This window comes from Palaemon carinicauda, chromosome 13, assembly GCF_036898095.1.
Source record: "Palaemon carinicauda isolate YSFRI2023 chromosome 13, ASM3689809v2, whole genome shotgun sequence".
NCBI lineage: Eukaryota > Metazoa > Arthropoda > Malacostraca > Decapoda > Palaemonidae > Palaemon > Palaemon carinicauda.
In genome coordinates, this window is record NC_090737.1 from 17,032,637 (window position 1) to 17,054,128 (window position 21,492).

General features: G+C 48.8%; 1 protein-coding gene across 1 annotated transcript in view; it reads right to left on the bottom strand.

Annotated features, from left to right (window-relative positions):
* LOC137652192 (RAD52 motif-containing protein 1-like) overlaps positions 1–21,492 on the bottom strand; it is a 52,357-nt gene that overhangs the window by 7,735 nt on the left and 23,130 nt on the right. The window contains exon 4 of the mRNA XM_068385408.1: positions 14,553–14,766. Coding sequence (XP_068241509.1) covers positions 14,553–14,766 — 214 coding nt within the window. The remainder of the gene's footprint in view (positions 1–14,552; positions 14,767–21,492) is intronic.

The following is a 21,492-nucleotide window of genomic DNA, read 5'->3' on the forward strand; positions in this document are numbered from 1 at the left end:
TGAGACCTCCACCTGGCCAGGATGCCCTCGCTGTCGGTGATGGTCGTGGCCCCATCCGCGTCCTTCAGGCTGCCCACTGATGACCGTGTGGGATCAAATATTTCTTTTGTTGCTGCATAGAAGCTGCGCAGGTCACGTTGGTCAGCGAAACTCTGTATTTCTGTATCCGTGAAGCCCAGAACACCTGGTGGCAAAGAAAAGCAGCAGAAATACAGATACATATGTGTAAATAGCTAAGGTTTGTATGGTTAGGAAAAATACAAATTATCTTCGAATTTGTCATTTGTTCCGTAACCGAAATACAAACCACACTATTTACAGAGGGTGACTTACCCCTTAGGAAGGGTGGAAAGTCCCCAGCCTTACTGACTTCGGCTTGCCCGGGGGCTCGATCCCTCAGTGAGCAGCACTAGAGAGAGGGAGCCCCTGTACCTCACAAGTTCCTAGCATCGCTAGGAACGAGTGGCCTACATAAGCAGTGTGAGGAGGAGAGTGTGACTCATCCTATGAAGTTGACCTTGAGACCTTCAGATAGGAATTCTAGGATAGGACGTTCCCCATACCACCTCGTCAGGGTATGGGAGACGCAACAGTATTAAGCTTAATACTAGGAGCACAAAGAAGCATGGGTTACCTGCAGAGGTCGAGGTCAGCTATGCGAGGACCAGGATGCTGCTTCCCCAAGAGAGGGGAGAATGAAGAAAGAAGTAAGGGTCAGACATACTCTTTCATTCACGCAGACTAAGACCGGGTAACAATGCCCTCAACCTACTGCTACGTGTCCAAAAAGGAGCATGAGGTTAGACCAGCTGTTGTGCAGCCACCACAGGGCCGATAGAAAACGTATCGAGGCTCCTGTGGGTCACGTCTTGCAGGTACTGTAGTGGGCTGTGAAGGTCGTTTGACGCTTCCAGACCCCAGCTTGAAGTACCTGCGTCACAGAGAAGTTTCTCTTGAAGGCCAGGGATGTAGCAATACCCCTGACATCGTGGGCCTGAGGGCGACGTGATGGAGGAGGGTCAGGATTCAGGGCATGGTGGATAACCCTTCGAATCCAAGCTGAGATGGTGTTTCTGGTGACCCTCCTCTTTGTCCTGCCTGTGCTCACAAACAAAGCTCGCACATGAGGACGGACTGCAGCCGTTCTCTTCAAGTAGTGCCTCAGACACCTCACTGGACATAGTAGCAGCTGGTCTGGGTCGCTTGTTACAGAACGGAGACTCGCGATCCTGAAAGAGTCGAACCGAGGATCCGGCACTCCAGGATTCTGAGTCTTGGCCACAAACTCAGGGACGAACCTGAATGTTACCTCCCCCCATCCCCTTGAATGGGCGATGTCGTACGAGAGACCATGAAGTTCACTAACTCGCTTGGCCAAAGCCAAGGCGAGTAGGAAAGCCGTCTTCCAAGACAGGTGGCGATCGGAGGCCTAGCGTAATGGCTCGAAGGGAGGTCTCTTAAGAGACCCGAGGACTCGAACCACGTTCCAAGGAGGGGGTCTCACTTCCGACTGGGGGCAGGTAAGCTCATAGCTACGTATGAGTAAAGAGAGTTCTAGCAATGAAGAAATATCCACGCCCTTCAATCTGAAGGCCAAGCTTAAGGCTGAGCGATAGCCTTTCACTGCCGAGACAGAAAGGCGCATTTCTTCTCGCAGATACACGAGGAAGTCCGCTATTGCTGGAATAGTGGCATCGAGTGGAGAGATACCCCTTCCACGACACCAACCACAAAAGACTCTCCACTTTGCTTGGTAGACTCCCTCAGAGGACCTTCGCAGGTGCCGAGACATTCTCTCCGCAACCTGTTGCGAAAAGCCTCTCTCCGCGAGGAGACGCTGGATAGTCTCCAGGCGTGAAGCCGAAGCGAGGCTACGGCCCTGTGAGGGACGCCGGAGTGGGGTTGTCTGAGAAGCTCGTGTCGTGGAGGAAGCTCCCTTGGGAGATCCGTCAGGAGTTGCAGAAGGTCCGGAAACCATTCCGCGTGATGCCATAGCGGAGCTACCAGAGTCATGGAACAGTTGACCGATAGTCTGGTCCTGTTGAGTACCCTTCTCATCAGACAGAACGGTGGGAAGGCGTACACGTCGATGTTGTCCCACCGTTGCTGGAAAGCATCTTGCCAGAGTGCCTTGGGGTCCGGGACTGGTGAACAGTACAGGGGCAGCTTGAAGTTCAAGGCTGTCGCGAACAAGTCCACAGTCGGGGAACCCCACAAAGTCAGGACTTTGTTGGCTATCCGAGGATCCAAAGACCACTCGGTACTCACTATCTGCGAAGCCCTGCTCAGACTGTCGGCAAGCACATTCCTCTTGCCAGGAATGAAGCGAGCTGACAGTGTTATCGAGTGGGTCTCGGTCCACCTCAGAGTCTCTACTGCAAGATGGGATAGCTGTTGCGAAAAAGTGCCTCCCTGCTTGTTGATATAAGCCACTACCGTGGTGTTGTCGCTCATCACCACCACGGAGTGACCCGCCAGGGACCGTTGGAACTGCTGAAGAGCCAGAAAGACGGCCTTCAATTCTAGCAGGTTGATGTGTAGGCACTTTTCTGATTCTGACCAAAGGCCTGAGGCCCTCTGGTTCAGAACGTGCGCCCCCCACCCTTCTTTTGACGCGTCCGAAAACAGAGTCAATTCCGGGGGGAGGACGAGAAGACTCACTCCCTTCCGCAGGTTCTTGTCGGCCAGCCACCACCGCAAGTCTGTCTGTTCCAGAGATCCCATTGGGATCAGAATGTCCGGGGAATCGGATCCTTGATTCCACCGGGACTTGAGCCGCCATTGAAGGGATCTCATCCTGAGGCGGCTGTTTGGAACCAGACGGGCCAGGGAGGATAGGTGGCCTAAGAGACGCAACCACGATTGGGCGGGGAGTTCTTTTCGCCTGAGGAAGGGTTCCGCCACCCTCCTCAGCCTTGCTATCCGGTCGTCTGATGGAAAGGCTTTGTGGAGATTGGTGTCTATTACCATGCCTATATAAACCAGTCGTTGGGACGGCTGCAGAGAGGACTTCTCGAGGTTTACCACGATCCCCAGATCCTGGCAAAGATCCAGAAGCCTGTCTCGGTGCCGAAGAAGGGTCGACTCCGAGTTTGCTAGGATCAGCCAATCGTCCAGGTAACGAAGGAGACGAATGCCGTTCCTGTGCGCCCAAGATGAAATCAGGGTGAACACTCTGGTGAACACCTGAGGAGCTGTGGAGAGACCGAAACACAGCACCTTGAACTGGTAGATCTTGTTGTCTAGGCAGAATCTCAGGTACTTCCTGGAAGACGGATGGATTGGGATCTGGAAGTACGCGTCCTTTAGATCCAGTGTACACATGAAGTCTTGTGGTCTCACCGCAAGTCTGACCGTGTCTGCTGTCTCCATGCTGAACCGGGTTTGTTTGACAAACCTGTTCAGAGCTGAGAGATTAATGACGGGTCTCCAGCCTCCAGTAGCCTTCTCTACAAGAAAGAGTCGACTGAAGAAGCCTGGGGAGCCGTCCACGACCTCCTGGAGAGCACCCTTCTCGAGCATGGTCTCGACTTCGGCCTGAAGGGCCAGCCCCTTTGCCGATCCCGTGGCATAGGAGCTCAACGACACTGGATTCGCTGTCAGGGGAGGTTGAGATGTTGTGAACGGGACGCGATAACCTTGGCCGATCACAGAGACCGTCCAAGCATCGGCCCCGTGTTGCTGCCACCTGCGGACGCAACGTTGAAGGCATCCCCCCACAGGTGGACATGCAGGGGGACTGCCACCCCTAGGGCTTGCGGCCACGGCCGCCACCCCTAGGAGTCTTGCCTCCCCTGGAGGACTTACCGCCCCTCTTGGCCTTGGCTGGAAAGGGCTGGGGCTTAGACACCACCTTCTTAGCTGCCGGTGCCTGTTTGGGAGCCTTACGAGGCTGTTGCTGCTGTTGTGGCGGGGCTGGAGGCTTATAGGGCCGAGTTGTAAGGGCCCTGTGGAGGAGGAAGTCCATGCTGGATTTCCTCCACCTCTCAGCCGTTCGCTCCATGTCTTGAGGCTCAAACAGGCTCTCCCCCAGAAGGGAAGCATGTCGGAGCCTACACACATCTACGGCGGGGACCTTCGGATGGAATCTCTCGAACACAGCATCGCGACACTTCAACACCGAGTTGGCCCACAGGGTGGTAACCTGGTGCGCCAAAAACTCGATGGAGCGGGTGCCCGAGAACAAGAAGGTCTCCAGGGCCTTCCTATTGGTCTCCTTGGACAAGTCCTCCGATCGCAATAGGATGCCCAGAGATCCTAGCCAGAAGTCCAGCCACGAAGTGGCCTGCATGGCACACTTAGTGACCTTCTCGTGGTTAAGGATCTCTGCCGCCGAGAATGACACCTGCCGGGCAGAGAGTTTCTCAAGGGGAACTCCCTTCGCCAGCTCCTCCACAGAGTGATGGAGAGGAAGAGCGAGGTTGTGCTCACCCAGGATCTCGAAATACCTCCTCTGCTGGAGGCAAGGAGGAGGGATGAGCTTGTTCCCGGCAGTGGAACGACTGGAGGAGGCAAGAAGTGCGAGCTGAGCGTTGGCCCTAGCCCTGGCACTCTTCAGCCCCCGAGACCAGGGCAGAGCTGCACTGGTCTTAGGGGCCTTCCGAACGTCAAACACTTCATCCAGAATCGTCTTTGCCTTTACGGGGGGCGACGACTGGATCCGTAAGCCCGTTAAGTTGCCTTATCAGGCTTAGGACCTGCCAGAAGGCATGTTCAGATTCTTGCTGTTCTCCTCCCTGCGGGCTGGCAGCTAAGTCTCCTGCCCCAGGAATCTTCCTGGGGTGATACGTGGACATTCCCCTGGGTAGTCGTGGGTTCCTGACGAATCCTTGCAGAGGATTTAGGGACGGTCTTGGAATCCTTGGACTCCCTCCTGGGAGGGATACAGGATCCCAACAATGAGGTTCGAGGGGCCCCTTCCTCACGAGACGAATCTCCTGCCTGAAGCGAAGTCTCCCCCCCTGGTGCCGAGGGGAAGACTACCGCCCCACTGGACTCACCTGAGGACGGAAAGGCCTCGTCCACGGGAGAAGGAGAGAGTACTCGTGCAGGAGAAGGGACCTTCATGACCGACCTCTTGGGAACCAACTTCGCCCAGGGGGAAGTCACCACGAAGTCCACTCCTCTCTTTCTCTTCAGCGTAGGAGAGACAGCCGTTGGTTTGCTACCCTGGCCGGCGAGTGCTGGTTTCATAACCCTCACTAACGCCCGTGCCAGAGGACCAAACCAAGTCTGCTGCTCCAAGGACACAGAGTCCGAAATCCTCACTAAAGGGAAAGGGATCGGGCGATCCTTTGGAGTGGACACGACGGTACCTGCCTGAAAAGAAGGTGGGGAAGAATGATGTACTAACCTCTCCTCGTCCTGCACTACCAACCTGTGTTTGGATGGAGGTGATCCCGAGTGCCGTCTAGGAGCACGCGTTCCTGCTGCTACCACCGGCTGCGGAATTCGCCGCGAACGATGGTCGCGCGAGGGCGAATGGTCGCGCGGGCGCGCAGGTGGATGATCGCACGGGCGCACAGACGAGCGGTCGCGCGGGCGCGCAGGCGAGTGGTCGCGCGGGCGCGCAGGCGAATGGGCGCGAGGGTGGGCAGGTAAATGAACACGTGTCCGAGGCGACGAACGCAAGCGTTGGCGCGACGGCGAGGGAACGCGCTGCCGCGTGGGTGAGGAAGATCGCTGGCGATGTAGATCAACGGGCGATCGATGACGAGCTGGTGAGTGCAGTCGCTCAAGTTGGCGATGGTGCGATGTGGCATGTCGACGCATTGGCGTGCGATGGTGAGCAGCATGCGCAGGTGAATGACTGCGTAATGACAAGCGATGGCGAGCAGCATGCGCAGGTGAATGATCGCGTGATGGGGTGCGATGGTGATCAGCATCCGCAGGAGGGTGATCGTGCAGGGGCGAGCGATGGCGAGCAGTATGCGCAGGAGGGCGATTGCGTGATGGTGAGCGATGGCGAGCAGCATGCGCAGGTGGGCGATCGGGTGGTGGGGTGCGATGGTGATCAGCATCCGCAGGAGGGCGATCGTGCAGTGGCGAGCGATGGCGAGCAGCATGCGCAGGAGGGCGATCGTGCAGGGGCGAGCGATGGCGAGCAGCATGCGCAGGCGGGCGATCGCGCGATGGCGAGCTAGAAGCTGGCGAACCATGTTCCTTCAGGAGCGCTGGAGAACGTTGGCGCGCTAGCTGTCGCTGTTGAATAGGCGATACTAAGATCGCCTGTGCGCGCTGGCAAGCAGGTGAACGCTGGCGAGGAGGTAATCGCTGGCGCGTAGGTGATCGCTGGCGAGCAGAAGGTCGACGCGTGTCATGTGAAAGGACAGGTGGCGCGGCGCGTTCACGAGCAGGAACTGGGAGATCGCTGGCGCGTTGGCGAACATGTGTTTTTGACACACGCGCAGCACGATGTTGCGTAGCCACAGGACCAGGCAGATGGTAAGCAGGGAGCTCAGCAGGAACTAAAGGGTGGTCAGAGACCGCAGGGCGATGGTCCTCAAATGAGCGCTGACGAGCAGGAGAGCGCTGGCGAGGGGGGCGAACATCAGGAGAGAGCCGACGAGCAGGTGAGCGTCGGCGAACAGGAGAGTCTTGGCGAGCCGGAGATCGTCGACGAGCAGGAGAGTGCTGAAGATCAGGAGAGCGCTGGCGAGCAGGAGAGCGCTTGTGCGCTAGCACTGCTCACGTAAGGGAAGGATCCCTTAGCCCCGAAGGGACCGTTGCCCGTCGGGTGACGAGTTCTCCAGAAGGCGAAGATCTGGCAGGAGATGGTGAGCGGTCTGCAGAGAGGTTCAAGGAAGGCGGAGCTGTAGGTTGAGGCTGACGAGGAGAGTCCCCCCCGGAGGATGAAGACCCAAAAAGGCGCCTCTTAGTCCCCCTGTAAGGGGAAGGGAGGCCCTTGTGGCGTAGCGGACGGTGAGCCTTACGGCGAAGGCGGCCTCGGGGAAGATCGTTGGGACCATCGGTCCTCCGAAGGGGAGTCTCCGTCAAAGCACTTCCCTCAGAAGGAAGCTGAGCAGCAGCCGAGACCGAAGGACTCACTTCCCCCTTCGAAGGATGTACGGAAGGAGGAGGAGAGCCTTTAGCACCATCACCCGCAACAGCACCTGCGGCGGATTGCCCAGCCACGTCGGAGGCCTCTGTCACCACGATGTCGACAATAGACAGAGGGTCTACCTCTGCTACCGCCGGCGACTGCTTAACAGCGGCCCCCAATGAGACAAGGTCAATAAGAGCGACCCTGGAGGGCAAGCCCTTAAGCCCCAGGGACGACCAAATCTGTAAAAGATCATCACTGGATAAGGCATTATCAATAACCTCCCCCGGAGGAGGAGGGGGAACCGCCTCGCTATGGGAGGCGACGCCCTCTCCCCCCACCGAAGGTCGGGAAACAGAACAAGGGCCTGTGCTCCCACTCGGCCGACTCTCCTTAGGAGGCGGACGAGGGGGAGCTTCGGAGGAGGTTTGGGCGGCGGAAGAAGAGTCCCGAGAACCTTCCTCCTTCAAGGCTAACCCCGGAGGAGAACGGTCTCTCTTGGACTTCTTCTTACGCCGACGGCCAAACCTCTCCCACTGGGAGGCAGACCACTCCCTGCACTCACGGCACATGTTCTCCTGGTCACACCGTCGGCCCCGACATTGAGGGCAGAGGGTGTGCGGATCCGTATTCACGTCCGACATGAAAGTCCCACAAGGACGACCGGCAACTCCAGGGCATGTACGCATCGTAAATAATATAGAAGAAATAACTGAAGGTCAACTTCCAACCAACACACACGCTGAAAAGAAAAAGCAGAAAATTAAAGGCTGTCACGAGGGCGATGAGCAGACACGTTTGATCACCGCCGAGCCAAAAGTGAAGTGAAGCAAGTCACCGGTGTGTGGAGGGGGGAGTGGTAGCAAGCTACCCTTCCCCACCCCCCGCTAACTAGCGCGGGGGTAATTAACCCTCGTTAAAACTATTGGCTCGTCATTTCAGCTACGCTAAAAGGTAAACCCTCTGTAAATAGCGTGGTTTGTATTTCGGTTACGGAACAAATTAACTTTACAGGACTCATGTTTGTACAGCAAGGAATTATACAATTTACTTATAAAAACTTTAATTTGTTTTTACTCGTATACAAACCTTTAATCCTTTACTAATCGGTGGATCGGAAGTTCCCCCTAGAACTGAACTGGAGTAAAGGAGAGGACTCAAACAACTCCCTATGTGTTTGTCATAGGAATGAATAGGCTGATAAGGCCTGGCCTATACAAGAAGAATGGAATGTGGCCAAAGTTGGGATCCGTAATGATATACCTGGCGTATGATACTCAATGGGTTAGTATATACTATACCATCCTACCCTCGTCAAGGAAGGATGGGGGAAATAATTCTTTAGATTCTAAGGAATGGAGCTCCGAAGTGTAGCTTACCAGTATCAAGTCATACCTAGTTTCATCCTAAAGAGAGGGGAAGGAAATATGAAGAAGAACCAGTCATTTTAAGTTCCATCCCAGACTTACATCTATTCGTTACCACAGACAAGTTCCTGTTCCGTTTGGTAGTTGGGCTAGCTATGCAACTATTTGAGCAGCCACCATAATACCAAGAAGAAAATACCGAGGGACTTGTGGGTATACTCACGTAGGTAAAAAGCCATGAAGGTTGTTTGGCATTTCCAAATCCAGCCTTCAACACCTAGTTGACTACAAGCTTCCTCTTGAAGGTTAGGGTGGGGCCTATACCATTAACTTCAAAGCCATGGTCCTGGCTGGTACCTCAGCCCTCTCAGTTGTCACAGCACATGTCTTATGGATAATCTCATGAAGCCAGAAAGAGACCGTGTTCCTTGACACCTAAAGAGTCCTTACCCTTTCTATTCCTCTTCAAAGCAGACACTTGTCACTGAAAAGGAGTTTATGATTTACACTTGTCTCATGAGGATGATTGTAAACAATCATGGCCCCTATATAAAAATATAAATGTGGATTGATCGGCAGCTTAGCCATGAACTGGTGGCATCATCAACCTTTTCCCATGCATATATGTATAGCCTCACTTGCCTATATAATAACAAGCAAAACTAGAAAGCAACCATTCAAAACTGGAAGAACAAAGGAAAGAATTTATAGCCTTGGTTATAAAGCCAAAGAATACATCTGTACTTCTTTCCCACCGTTATCCCTACAAGGGGTCCGTTGCCAAATGCTTATAGCAGATGACCTGGCCAAATTCATATATCTAAAAGCCTCATGCATGGTTTATAATTTGGCTGAGTGTTTTTAAAATTGCATGCCCTTGTAGTCTTCAATCACAGTTATTGGGGGTGGAGCTAACCTTTCACTTAACAGTTCAACTGCAAGGCAGGAGTTTCCACAATTATTGGCAGTGGGCTTAGCCTTTTGCTATAAATCAAGACTGCAAGGCAACAGCTGTCCTATCAGTTGGTTTTTACGACTTGCAGGATGTACGGTGGTAGTACTCTTACACCCCTAACACTGTGACTCAAGGTAAAATGACAAATTTGGAATAATTTGTATTTTTCCTAACTAAACAAACCTGGAGCTCTTTACAGTAGCGATATGTTTTGATGACAGCTGAAACTAGTCGTAAAACTTTTAAGCGAGTGTAACTACCCTCTGCTAGTTAGTGGAGGGGGAGTAGGGGGGTAAACAAACCACCCCACACGCATCAGCACTAGTAACTGAAAGTCATTTTGCAACTGCAACAGGACTTCCTGGGGGAAGATGAGGGCCAGACCAGTATGTATAAAGAGCTCCAGGTTTGTATAGTTGGGAAAAATTCAAATTATTCTAAAGATGTCCTTTGTTCTGGCACTATATACAAACCCTTACGCTCTATACAGTGGCAACTCACCCTTAGGTGGGTGGAAATCCAAAAAACCAACTGACTGGTGACTGACACGGGATACTACTCTGTGCTTTGCACAAGCTGTTTAGAGGCACCATGTCCCCTCGCTAACTCTTAGAGTTAACGGCCTGGGCAATCCGTTCGAAGGTGTAAGAACTAAGCATTGTGAGTTGGCAAGGCAAGCATAAACTTAGAGCAAGATCTCACACTTAACCTAGACATTGTCCGATTCCACCTCGCAGGAAAATCAGGGATATACATACATACATACATACATACATACATACATAAATAGATAGATATAAATAGATATACATATATATATATATATATATATATATATATATATATATATATATATATATATATATATATATATATATATATATGTATGTATGGAGGCAGTGGAGCAACAGGTGAGCCCCCCTTAATCTTTTGATGCAGCTGTGAAGAGCATCAATTTCGGGGGAGGAGAGAGGTCTACTTCCCTGAGCAGATGGGTGACAGATACCAACCAGCTCAAGGCTCTTTTGCTCTGACCCTATTGGAATCATGATGCTCATAGGGTCTAAATGCTGAGACCCAGAGGTCTTCAGCTGCTACTGTAGAAAGCTAATGCAAAGGCTGCTATTGGGTACCAGTTTCTCTAAGAAGGTTAGGTGCCCTAGCAGCCTCTGGCACTGATATGCTGGCAAAGGGACCTGCGACAGAAAATGGGCATCATCCTCTCTATTCTTTCTTTGGATAGAAAGACTTTGTGCAGTTTGGTATCTATCTTCATTCCTAGATATACAGTACCAGTTCTCCATAGGGAGGTGCGTACGCTCTATGCGATATCGCGAACCAGCATGCTCTCGCCCACTACCTAAGTAGGGCAAACAGGTAGAGTGGGGTATGTCACCAAAGTGGCGATCCCAAATGAGAACGATTGCTGAACCACATAATGGCGAGGCAAATATTGGCTATGTGAACACTGTGAGGTGAGGATCGGTGAGCACCTGTATAGGTATTCTTAGGTAAGGAGACGAGCACCTATGCCTCCTGTCTCGCTGCCAGAACATACTGCGATGGTGAGTGAGTGAATGCGTGCTACTTAGGTAATGCACATCCACGGTGAATACGACCCCAAAGCATGATGTGTGGGCAAGTAGGCTCATACGAACTCTCTATGAGGTTGGAGTGCGACCTAAATTGTGCGTAGACCTTTGTCAGGTGGAGGAGCTCACCAACACACCTCACCAGTGCTCAGTGCAGACTTGAGACTTAAGACATATCTTCAATCAGTTTGTCAGACAGGAAATGTATGCATGAGTCCAACTATAAATTAGTAACACAGACAGCAAAATTCCTCTAGCAGGCAATTCTTCCCATATTATGATGCAAATGCCAAGGCCGGACGAAGATCCGGGTGCAGCACGAATGATTTGTTGCATTCAGAACTCGACTGATTAGACAATATTTGCTAATGTTTGCAACTGAGATCTCCTTCTTATGACAGAAAACCCTTAAAAACGACGAATGCGTTTTATATTTGTCCGTTTCCAATCGGCAAAACTGACATAGGCTCTGAATGAATGTTCTCTCCCAAGGGAATAGACTTTCTTAGGCAAAGTTTCGGAGTCTAAGTACTTATCATACTTAGACAGCCGATTCGAATGGTAAGGAAGAATTGACTGGAATGAAGGAAACGTTTACTTGTGGGTAGACTACATGTCTGGTTACGAGAAGGTAGGAGGGTTATGCGTATGCTGACTTTCCCCAAGGAATACTGCTATTGAATTACCTGTACAAAGATTTTTAATGATTTAATAGAATGTTCCAATTGTACAATGGTACATAATCCTTGTTATCCCTTACAGATGTGCATGCGCCTGTGAGAGTAATGCATGCATTTGGAAAAGCGAAATGCCTTTGTCGGCAGCAATAGCTCACTTGCTGGCATGTGGTTATGTGAAATCGCAACTTCTCTAACTCCGCGTAAGTGCCCGAACACGAGCCTGAACATAGTGAACATGGTTCCGTGTATGAGCCCACTCACAGACCTCGTGAAGTCAATTGCGGGAATAATGTGTGAGCGCCAAAGCGATATTTTATTGCACAGATGAATCGATCGTTGACAAGCTGTAGTATTTTAACATGTTCGTGAGTGTGCGCACGCCCATAAAAAGTACATGCAGCTAGCGAAGCGATCAAACCTTCGTTGGTATTCAGTGTTTGCCCACCCACCTTGTGTATGGGCAAAGCGTCCCTGTAAGTGAATACTTACTTGCCATCGATTGTAAACATAAGCCCAAGCAGACTCTACCCCTTGGAGACTAGAGGCTTGCAAAAATAGCCTTGCAACGGAATGTATCACTACTGTAGACTGTTGTGCCCTGAGGGCATGTCGGGGTGAGATTGCAAGAGATAAGAGGCCAACACCATGTGAATGCTTCAAAGAGCTCTCCATCCTGTATAGGGAAGAGAAGCCCGAGATAGTAACCCCGAAGGGTTACGTTTCCCAAGATTCGGTGTTTTCCGAACAACGGTGGGATGTGGCAGTCGCAAGCGGTTGAAAAACATTCCTATCTGCGGCAATAGCCCAGCAGGATTATGCCTATTGAAACTCATTGGTGGCATGTGGCGGCCACAAGTGGTCGGCAGCCATCCACATTTGTGGCAATAACCCCTGAGGGATTCGTTTTGGGTGAGCACACATGCGCCACCTAAGGAGCTTGTACAAGCCCCTTATATAAGGGAGTTAGCAAGAACATGTAGTAGTGTAGACCTCCTCAGGGAGGGGAGCTTGCCTGGGCACCTTGCTACGCTTAGTGTCAGATGGGCTTTTATTTCCATGAAAAGCGTAGCCTCGCATGTAAGGGCTTGTTGGCCCCAGTATGCAAAGAACACAAACAATAGCCTGGTTCTCAAAGGAGGTTGGCAAGTCAGAACTAGCAAACTAGTTGTTTATTGAGGCAAACCGGCAAGTACTCACCAGCGCTAGCGAACGCCGGCAAGCGGCCCTGAACGCTAGGGAGGCGAGGGCTCATGAGGAGAGCTAGTGCGCACACCTACATCACTGCTTACAGTTATACTGGTATTTGTCTGTACTTGTTGTCTTGCCACCTACGCGTAGCGTACTGATTGCGCTAGTAAGGTAGCACTCACCTGCACGTATGTAGTCAAGACTTCTTGCGCTTGTGAGTAAGGTAAGGCGAACTCGCTATGGTGAGCAGAGTACGTACTTGAGGGAGCACACTTACCTCCATCAGGCAGAGGAGCTTGCTAGGTGGTTGTGTGCGCAACAGTGCGAAAGATTTTTCAGCGAGCTGAAGTTAGCATGTCCCAAAACTAGCACGTCATGGAGAGAGACTGTCCTTCTAATCCATTCCCCAGATGGAGATAGATGAAAAGCCTTCCTTTTCCCTAAGGGCAAGGAAGGCTGAACTACTGCAGTGCACTTGCGGACAGGCAGAGAAGCAAGTTCTCCCTCGCGAGATATTGAAACTTGGGTGCAAGGTCCTGGGAACTTGGCCTCGCAAAGCAATGAGTGCTCTGCTGTGTCCTATGGACACGATGGCGAGGACCAGGAACTGCAAGCAGTAGTCTAACTCTGTCGTCGTCAAGCTCCAAATAGGTTTGCTCTGAAGAACTAGAATGAGGCATGGATGAATCCAAAACCCCAGAGAGGAGAGACCACTCAGGCGCGAAAGCCATCTTTTCCACGGGTTGGAAGGGCAATTAACACCTTTGACCACAGCAGGAAGCACTTCCCCCAAGCAGGAAGCCTGCTGAACAGTGGCCGGAGATGCTGCAGGGAGCTCCTCCCTCAAGTGGGAAGGCTGCTGATCAGCAGCCAGCGAAGGGTAACTCTCCTGCGGATGGATGAGTTACCAAACACCTGGAGATGGATCTCCGGGTAACACACTCTGCTTCTCATCAATGAGCTGGGTAAGCTCAAGTTGAAGGTTGGCATCGAATACTGCCTGTGAAATGTCTCCTAAGCTAGTTTCTGGGTTCACCCTGAAGGGATGCCCTGACTGAAAACCCAAAGGGGAACCAGTCTGCAACTGCTCTTGTTTCTACATCGGAACTGCAGGAATGAAGGTGAGCAGAAACACAGAGTGCTGCAACTAACTGTAGCATCCTTGGAAACCCTTCTTTAGCGGGAAGAAATGCAAGTCCCAACTAAGGTAGGAGTACGGGAGACTCCCCTGGTGGTGGCTGCTGTTGCTTTGCTAAGGGAAGCAATGGAGTCCGGAGTATGCACTCTGAAAAGAAAGAGGGTTTTATAAGCTTTTAGGACAGTTGCATTTACTCGATAGACGGTTAAAAGGTTTTTGATGGAAGAGCAAGACTACGTCTTTACTCTATCGAGAACGATATAAAAAGTGACTTTCAGTTAATTCGCTCACTGGTGCGAGTGCGGTGGTTGGTCTACCACTGTTCCCCATCCACTAATTAGCGAAGGACAGTTACACCTCCCGTTAAAGATTTACGGTTAGTTTCAGTTGTCACCAAAATATATCTCCACTGTGAAGAGCGTAAGGGTTTGTATGTAGTGCTTGAACAAAGTGGTGCTTTTGACAGTAGAGTAGGCGGGGCTATGAGCAACTCCAAATTATAAAATCATAAACCAGTTAAAATCCATAAATTTATGAATAAAACACCCATGTACAGTGCATATAATAATAAAAGCATCAACCATACTTACAAAAACTATCTCAGAAGTCCAGCAATTAAATCCAAAATAATATGTTAGTAACTCTTGCATCTTTCCAAGAGAAAGTTCATATTTCCTCAGTTTTGAAGATTGACTGTAATTTATCTTCAAAGGCTGTCCATCCAAAATCAATTTTCCCTTCTGCTCCACCACAGACTTTGCTGCTCTTGTAGAAAAGAATGTTACATAAGCGTACCATTCTTCACTGCAACAATATTTTAAACAAATTAAAACAATTTAAATGCTAAATAGCTTGATATAGGACTTACTTCACAATCAGAACTACCAAACAAGGCAAAAATATATCACAGAAACAGTAATGATCAATATGGAAAGCCTTTCCTGAAATACAGAAAGCTGCTCCATATTTCTATAAGCCAATTCTAAGAACAAAAAAGAAACTACAACACCTAAAACTATTCTACTTATAACAAACTAGTGTTCTTTAATGACTAACCCTCAATATCTTAAAAAAAGGAAAAAAAAAAGCATAAAAATTCGACATAGACATGCCTTGAAACAGAGGTATCCTTTTTCAAATCCAACTGCATTAATTTCTGTTACCTACGTTTTACATATCTTTGATCTCTTTCTCCTTTAACCAATTTTCACTTTAAGAAGAACAAACCCTTCTGGCAACCCCAATGAGAGTACTGAAATAATTGCTCTGTATGACTCATCGATCTTACTGTATTAAATTACCCTGGAAATTTTTAATACTGTAATAATAATAACAATAATAATATACATACTAACTAGTGAAAGTCAATAATCAAACTAAAAAAAATTGTTTACTTAATTGTTACAGACTGAAGGCCTGTCAAGTTTCTACTCATGTCATTCTTGTACTGTACTTGTAGTGTAATGTATCTACCATTGTTTGCCTACTCCTCAGTTATTCGTGAACCCATCGTCATGAAAATTAGTACAGTACTGTAGATACATTCTATGGGTCAGTATCTATCAATCTTTTGAGTGTTTTTTCTAAAATTCTATCTAACTAATTAGTAATTAATTAATGAGTGAATAAAATGAAATTTCAACAACTGTTAAGCTCCAGATCAGCATTAAATTCTGTATGTGCACTCTAGCAGAGAGTACTTATTGATCATAGAACAAAGTTGTGTCAGACCATTAATATGACACATTTGAAAGTAATCTGTATTTTTCTTAGCAATACAAACCTGGAGCTCTTTACTATTCATTATCTATTTTGGCAAAGCTGAAACAAGCAGAAGTTTTTGAAAATACAGCGTTTAACTACCCATCATTAGTTAGTGGGGGTGGAGTGGGTAGGTTAACCACCTGCTCCCACCCGCACTAGCGACTAACCGTCAATTTTTAATTACAACACGATTTTCAGGTAGAGAGACCGCCCAAAGGGCGATACTCATCCTCAGAAAATTGAGGTCAGCTGTGAAGAGTCCCTCGGATCCTGCGCCCCAGGAGAGGGGAAGATGAAAGTAAGATGTTGCCAGTCACTCACATTCATGATCTTCTGATACTTGTCCCCTAAGGGAGCTGAGGTGTTTAGATCACATTGTGAGCTGCCACCACAGGACCTATTGAGATGGTGTCTAGGCTCCTGTGGGTTATGTCTTACAGGTAGTGGGCAATGAATGTAATTTGGTGTTTTCATTTGCCTGCGAGGAGTACCTGCTGTAAGGAGAAATTTTTTCTAAACGCCAGGGAAGTGCTAACCCCCAACCTTAAGATGAGGCGTCAGGAGCCATAGCTCTCTCTATCACTCTCAAGAGGAGATCAAGTTCTTAGTGATTCTCTTCATGATCCTTCCCATGCTCATGAATAGCCTATTGATTTGAGGTCTAGCTCTTCTCATCCTTTAAGATATAATCTCAGCATCCTTACGGGGCACTTGATCAGGATGGTCTGTTACTGATCGAAGAGTCTCAATCGGAAAGGGTACGAACCTAGGATCAGCCACCTCTAGATTCTGAATCTTTGCAACAAGTTCAGGGAAGAAACTGAGAGTGATCTGCCACCATCCCCTTGAATGGGCTATGTCGTATGAAAGATCATGAAGCTCGCTGACACTATTAGCAGAGGCTAAAGCCAACAGAAAAGCTGTCTTTAAGGTTTGTCCGAGGCTTGACGGAGAGGCTGGTAAAGGGGCTCCTTTTAGGGAATGTAATACCTTGGCAACATTCGACAAAGGTGGTCTAACTTCCGACTAAAGGCAGGACAACTCAAAGTTTCATATGAGGAGTGATAATTCCGTCGAGAAGGGAATGTTAACTCTGTTCAGCTCAAAGACAAGACTCAAGGCTGAGAAAAAGCCCTTCACCGCCGACACTGAATAGTTTTTATCCTCCCTGATGTACAGTACAGTGTTGGTATAGAGGCACTGAGAGGAGAGACACCAACCACAAGACAGTCCATTTCGACTGGTAGACTGCAGTCGATGAGTCCCAGGTATCCTACCGTGTGTCTTGCAACTAGCTTCGAAAAGCCTCTCCTTGCGAGAAATGCTGAATAACCTCCAAGCGTGAAGATCTTCACATGTTCTTTTTCTGAGTAGATCGGGAAGGGCGGGAGGGGGGGTTAGTTATCTTGGTGCCTCTGTGAGCAGATGCAGAAGGTCCGGAAACCATTCTACCTGTTGCCACAGCCGAGCTATAAGGGTCATGGCTGGATCTTGTGATGCCCTTACTTTGTTCAATGGACTCCTTATTAGGCAGAAGGGGAAATGCTTAGACTGCTACAGACTGAATTTGAGTCTTTGCAACAAACTCAAAGACCGAACTGAGTGAGACCCGCCCCCATTCCTATGCATAGGCAATTTCGTAAGAGAGACCATGCAGCTCGCTGACTCTAGGCCAGGAGTAGAAGAAAATTCATACAGTATTTAAAGTCAAACCTTTATCTGAAGTTTGACGGAAAGGTTCATACGGGGCTCTTTTTCCTTGTTAATGTTCTCAGGAGGTGGTCTAACTTCCGCCTGAGGGCAGGAACGCTCAAAGTTCCGTATGAGTGTCAATTCTGTTGAGGAGGAAATGATAACTCGATTCAGTTCGAAGACAATGTTGAAGGCAGAACAAAACCTAGCGTTGGCGAGGCGAGGGTCTTGCACGAGGCAAGAACCTCGCATAAGGGCGAGGGTCTTGCACGAGGCAAGAACCTCGCATAAGGGCGAGGGTCTTGCACGAGGCAAGAACCTCGCATAAGGTGAGGGTCTTACAAAACCGCTATGGATACTAAGGCGAGACAAGGGTTTTGCAGCCCCGCCACGGGTACTCATGCGAGGCAAGGATCTTGCATATCTGCCAAGGGTACTAAGCCGAGGCGTGGGTCTCGCAAACCCTTGTCTTGGGTACTAAGGGAGGCGGACAACCTGGGCTGTTCGCAGACCTTTGTCAGGCAGAAGAGCTCTGAAACTAAGGTTCTCTTAGTACTCCTACCCACCAAAAGTGGGGTGGTGAGTAGCCTTATGTCATCCCCTCGGAAGGTAGTAGGTTGGCTAGCGCCAACCACCCGTTGAAATACTACCACTAAAAAGCTACTGGGTCCTTTGACTGGCCAGACAGAAATACATTGGATCCGCCTCTCTGGTTACGACTCATTTTTTTTCTTACATATATTTTACACCGAATAGTCTGGCCTATTCTTTCCACATTTTCCTCTGTCCTCATACACTTGATAACACTTAGATTACCAAACAATTCTTCTTTACTCAAGAGGTTAACTGCACAATATAATTGTTCAGAGGCTAATTTCCTGTTGGTAAGGGTAGAAGAAACTCTTTAGTTATAGTATATTAAACAGCTCTTCTAGGAGAAGGACATTCCAAAAACAAATCATTGTTCTCTAATCTTGGATGGTGCCATAGCCTCTGTACCGTGGTCTTCCTACTGTCTTGGGGTAGAGTTCTCTTGCTTGAGGGTACACTCGGCTACACTTTTCTATCTTATTTCTCTTCCTTGCTTTTTTATTTTTATGGTCTATAAATGGGAGATCTGTTTTAATGTTGTTAATGTTCTTAATATATTTTATATTGTTCATTATTTTTCTCTTAGTTTATTTGCTTATTTCCTTTCCTCACGTAGCTATTTTCCCCGATGGAGACCTTGGACTTATAGCATCCTGCTTTTCCAACTAGGGTTGTAGTTTAGCAAGTAATAATAATAATAATAATAATAATAATAACAATAATAATAATAATAATAATAAAGGGAACAAAAGCAGGCGGCAGTCGTCACCATCTGCGGCGAGGATCCCAGTGGGAAATTACAACGAGACTCGTTTCATACCCTGAGGGTACAACAGCGGTGAGTGGGAATTGTAAGAAATCACTGAAATAATTCGTCGACAAGCTCTGAAGAGCGAGGACGGGGTATGGACGAATCCAGGTTCCGCCGGAGGAATCCTCGGAAGCGGAAACCCCACAGATGAAGGTAGGCTCTCCCGCGGACGGGAAAGACAACCAACCTCTCTTGCCACTGTCTGTAAGTCTCCCTGCATGCGGGGAGATTGGACAGTGGCTGGTAAAGGAACTCTCCCTTGGAAGGGAAAGTTGCTCAACAACTGGTGGAGGTTGACTCTCCTTCGAAAGGGAAAATTATCGAGCACCCGCCGAAACAGATCGAACGTTGGGCGAGCAGCAGAGGGAGAGGCCAAAGACCTCTTGCTACCTTTCTTGCACAGGGAATCCGTGAGCCCTAAAGAAGGCATCTCTAAAAGAAAGGGACTTTTTATCAAGCTTTAGGACAGTTGCTTATAACGGTAAACCGGTTAAAAAGGTTTGGCGGGAGAGAAAGACTAAGTCTTTACTCTACCGAGCTGAAATAAAAGTGATGGTTAGTTGCTAGTACTGGTGTGAGTGGGAGGGTTTTAGTCTACTTTGCTCCCCCCCTAACTAGTTGTGAGTAGTCATACCCTGACAAAAATGCTTATCGGATGGTTTCAGAGCGGAAGGTTTGCATAGTATTTTGTGCTGGAACAAAAAGTTGTTTTTGGTGTCAAATGAAAGGGAGAAGACAGAACACAATGGTGCAGTAGACAAAAGGATTCTTGCTGTCATTGATTAGCTAAACAGTTACATCTTCAGTCTGCAGTGGTTCATTCGAACTGGTTTATGACATACTGTACTGTACTGCTATTTAGACTACTTTTTGGGCTCATGCCATGTCGTCCTGATGGAAGGTTCCTATTGGTAGCTTTCTAAGGGATATTTGGCTACAGTGATATTCCCAGAGAATTGACCTTTAGGTCTCCAGAATTCTAACTCCAGGCGCGAATATCCTTAAAATTTCTCTTAAGGATATCGCATAATATCAGGGGACGTATCTCTTGATACGACACATGGCAATCTTCACCCCGAATAGTGTTTTCGTTTCGAGGGGGAAGAGTGGCGAAACTGAAGGGGAGCAGTTATCAAGGTTACCCTTCCTCCCGTACTATTACAAGTATCCAAGATGGCGCTCATTCCTATTTCAGTAGCGATTTCGCACGGTGGTTTTCCCTGTTTATCTAACGTTTTTTATCCTTATTGAGAGGATTTATCATGAAATCTCCAGCTTCTTCTGCCTCTGGAAAGTTGAGTATTTATTCTTTACAGTGTATAATTTTTAGCTCCTACTTCACAGTGAAATTAGTTTAATTCAATGTGTTATGGAGCTTGGCCGGTCACCGGAGGCGCCATGGGCGCTGTCATTCGTTATGCATGTGTTATTTAGTTAGCAGAACGACATTCCCGGTTGTAATAGCATTAATAAATTATGAAAGCTATTTAGGCACAATTATACTAGTAAAGATATACTTATGCATGCAAATTTCCTCTTCCTTATGTAGATCGTATACGTTAGAGTTTCGGCGATTTAAGTAACCAAGATATCGCCCCGTGCTAGGCTACCTAGCCTATGCGCTTTAGTATACTTTCATACATTATCCCCGTTTACCCTCTTGTATCGTTTTATCAATTCAACGGGAGATAGTATATCTCCTAGAATTAATTATATAACTCGATACTTGTCTCCTGTGGAGATTTAAGGGTAATCCCTTCTTCCCTCTGAGTGCCGCCATAGGCGACAACCCTATCTTGGTCTTACCAAAGAGTAGTTTACTCCGGCATGACTAGGCTAGTGTTTTCTGTCTCACACCCTTGCCAGCGAGTATCCCGGCTTGGGTTTTCGACAGAACCTCAGAGTATTCAGTCTTTCTGCCGGCGGCCGAGCAGCAGGGCGAGTAGTCACTCCCCTGTCGGCTTAGAGCTGTCGGCATAGGAGGCTAAGCCTCCCTAGGCCGCACTTGAAGTGGTAGTACGATGCCGCCACCTTCTCCCCTGCAGTCTAGAAGACTAGTCCTGTTTCGGCAAACCCTAGGCTGAAGAATAGATATTCTTCTGCCGCCTAGGATGGCGCCGATACTGAAATAAATTTTCACCCTTGTGTGGAAGTGAAGGCAATCCTGCCGCAGCCTTCTACACTTGATACAGGACCCTTTTCCCTGCCCCTCTCTGTCCTTTAGCGATGGCCTAGCCATCGCAATCCTGTGGCCGTCGTCCTACAATCTCACCGCTTGCCGGGTACATTGTGGTGCCGGTCGGGCTCCTACATAAGCAGCTGTATAGTCATTCAGTCTTTCCCTTATGGACGCAAGGCTCCGGGAAAGGTTGTGCCGGCTGCCGGTGGGAGACCCCTCTGTTGAGTGTTCTTCAGTCCTCCCTTGGACTGCCATTCACATTCCTGAAACCGGCAGCGACCGGCAACGGATCTTGTGGCTGGATGGAAGCTTGAATGATGCATTCTCCCCTTCCATTTGAACCCTCATTCTGGAGGAATGCAGCAAGGTTATGTACTTACACCCTTATTTATTGTAAACATACATTTTAATAAGGCAGCCCTTCACCCCATGCTTTCTCTCTTTCTGTCAACTAGTGCCGCCAGGTACTAACCCAGCCGGCAGCATGCTGGCT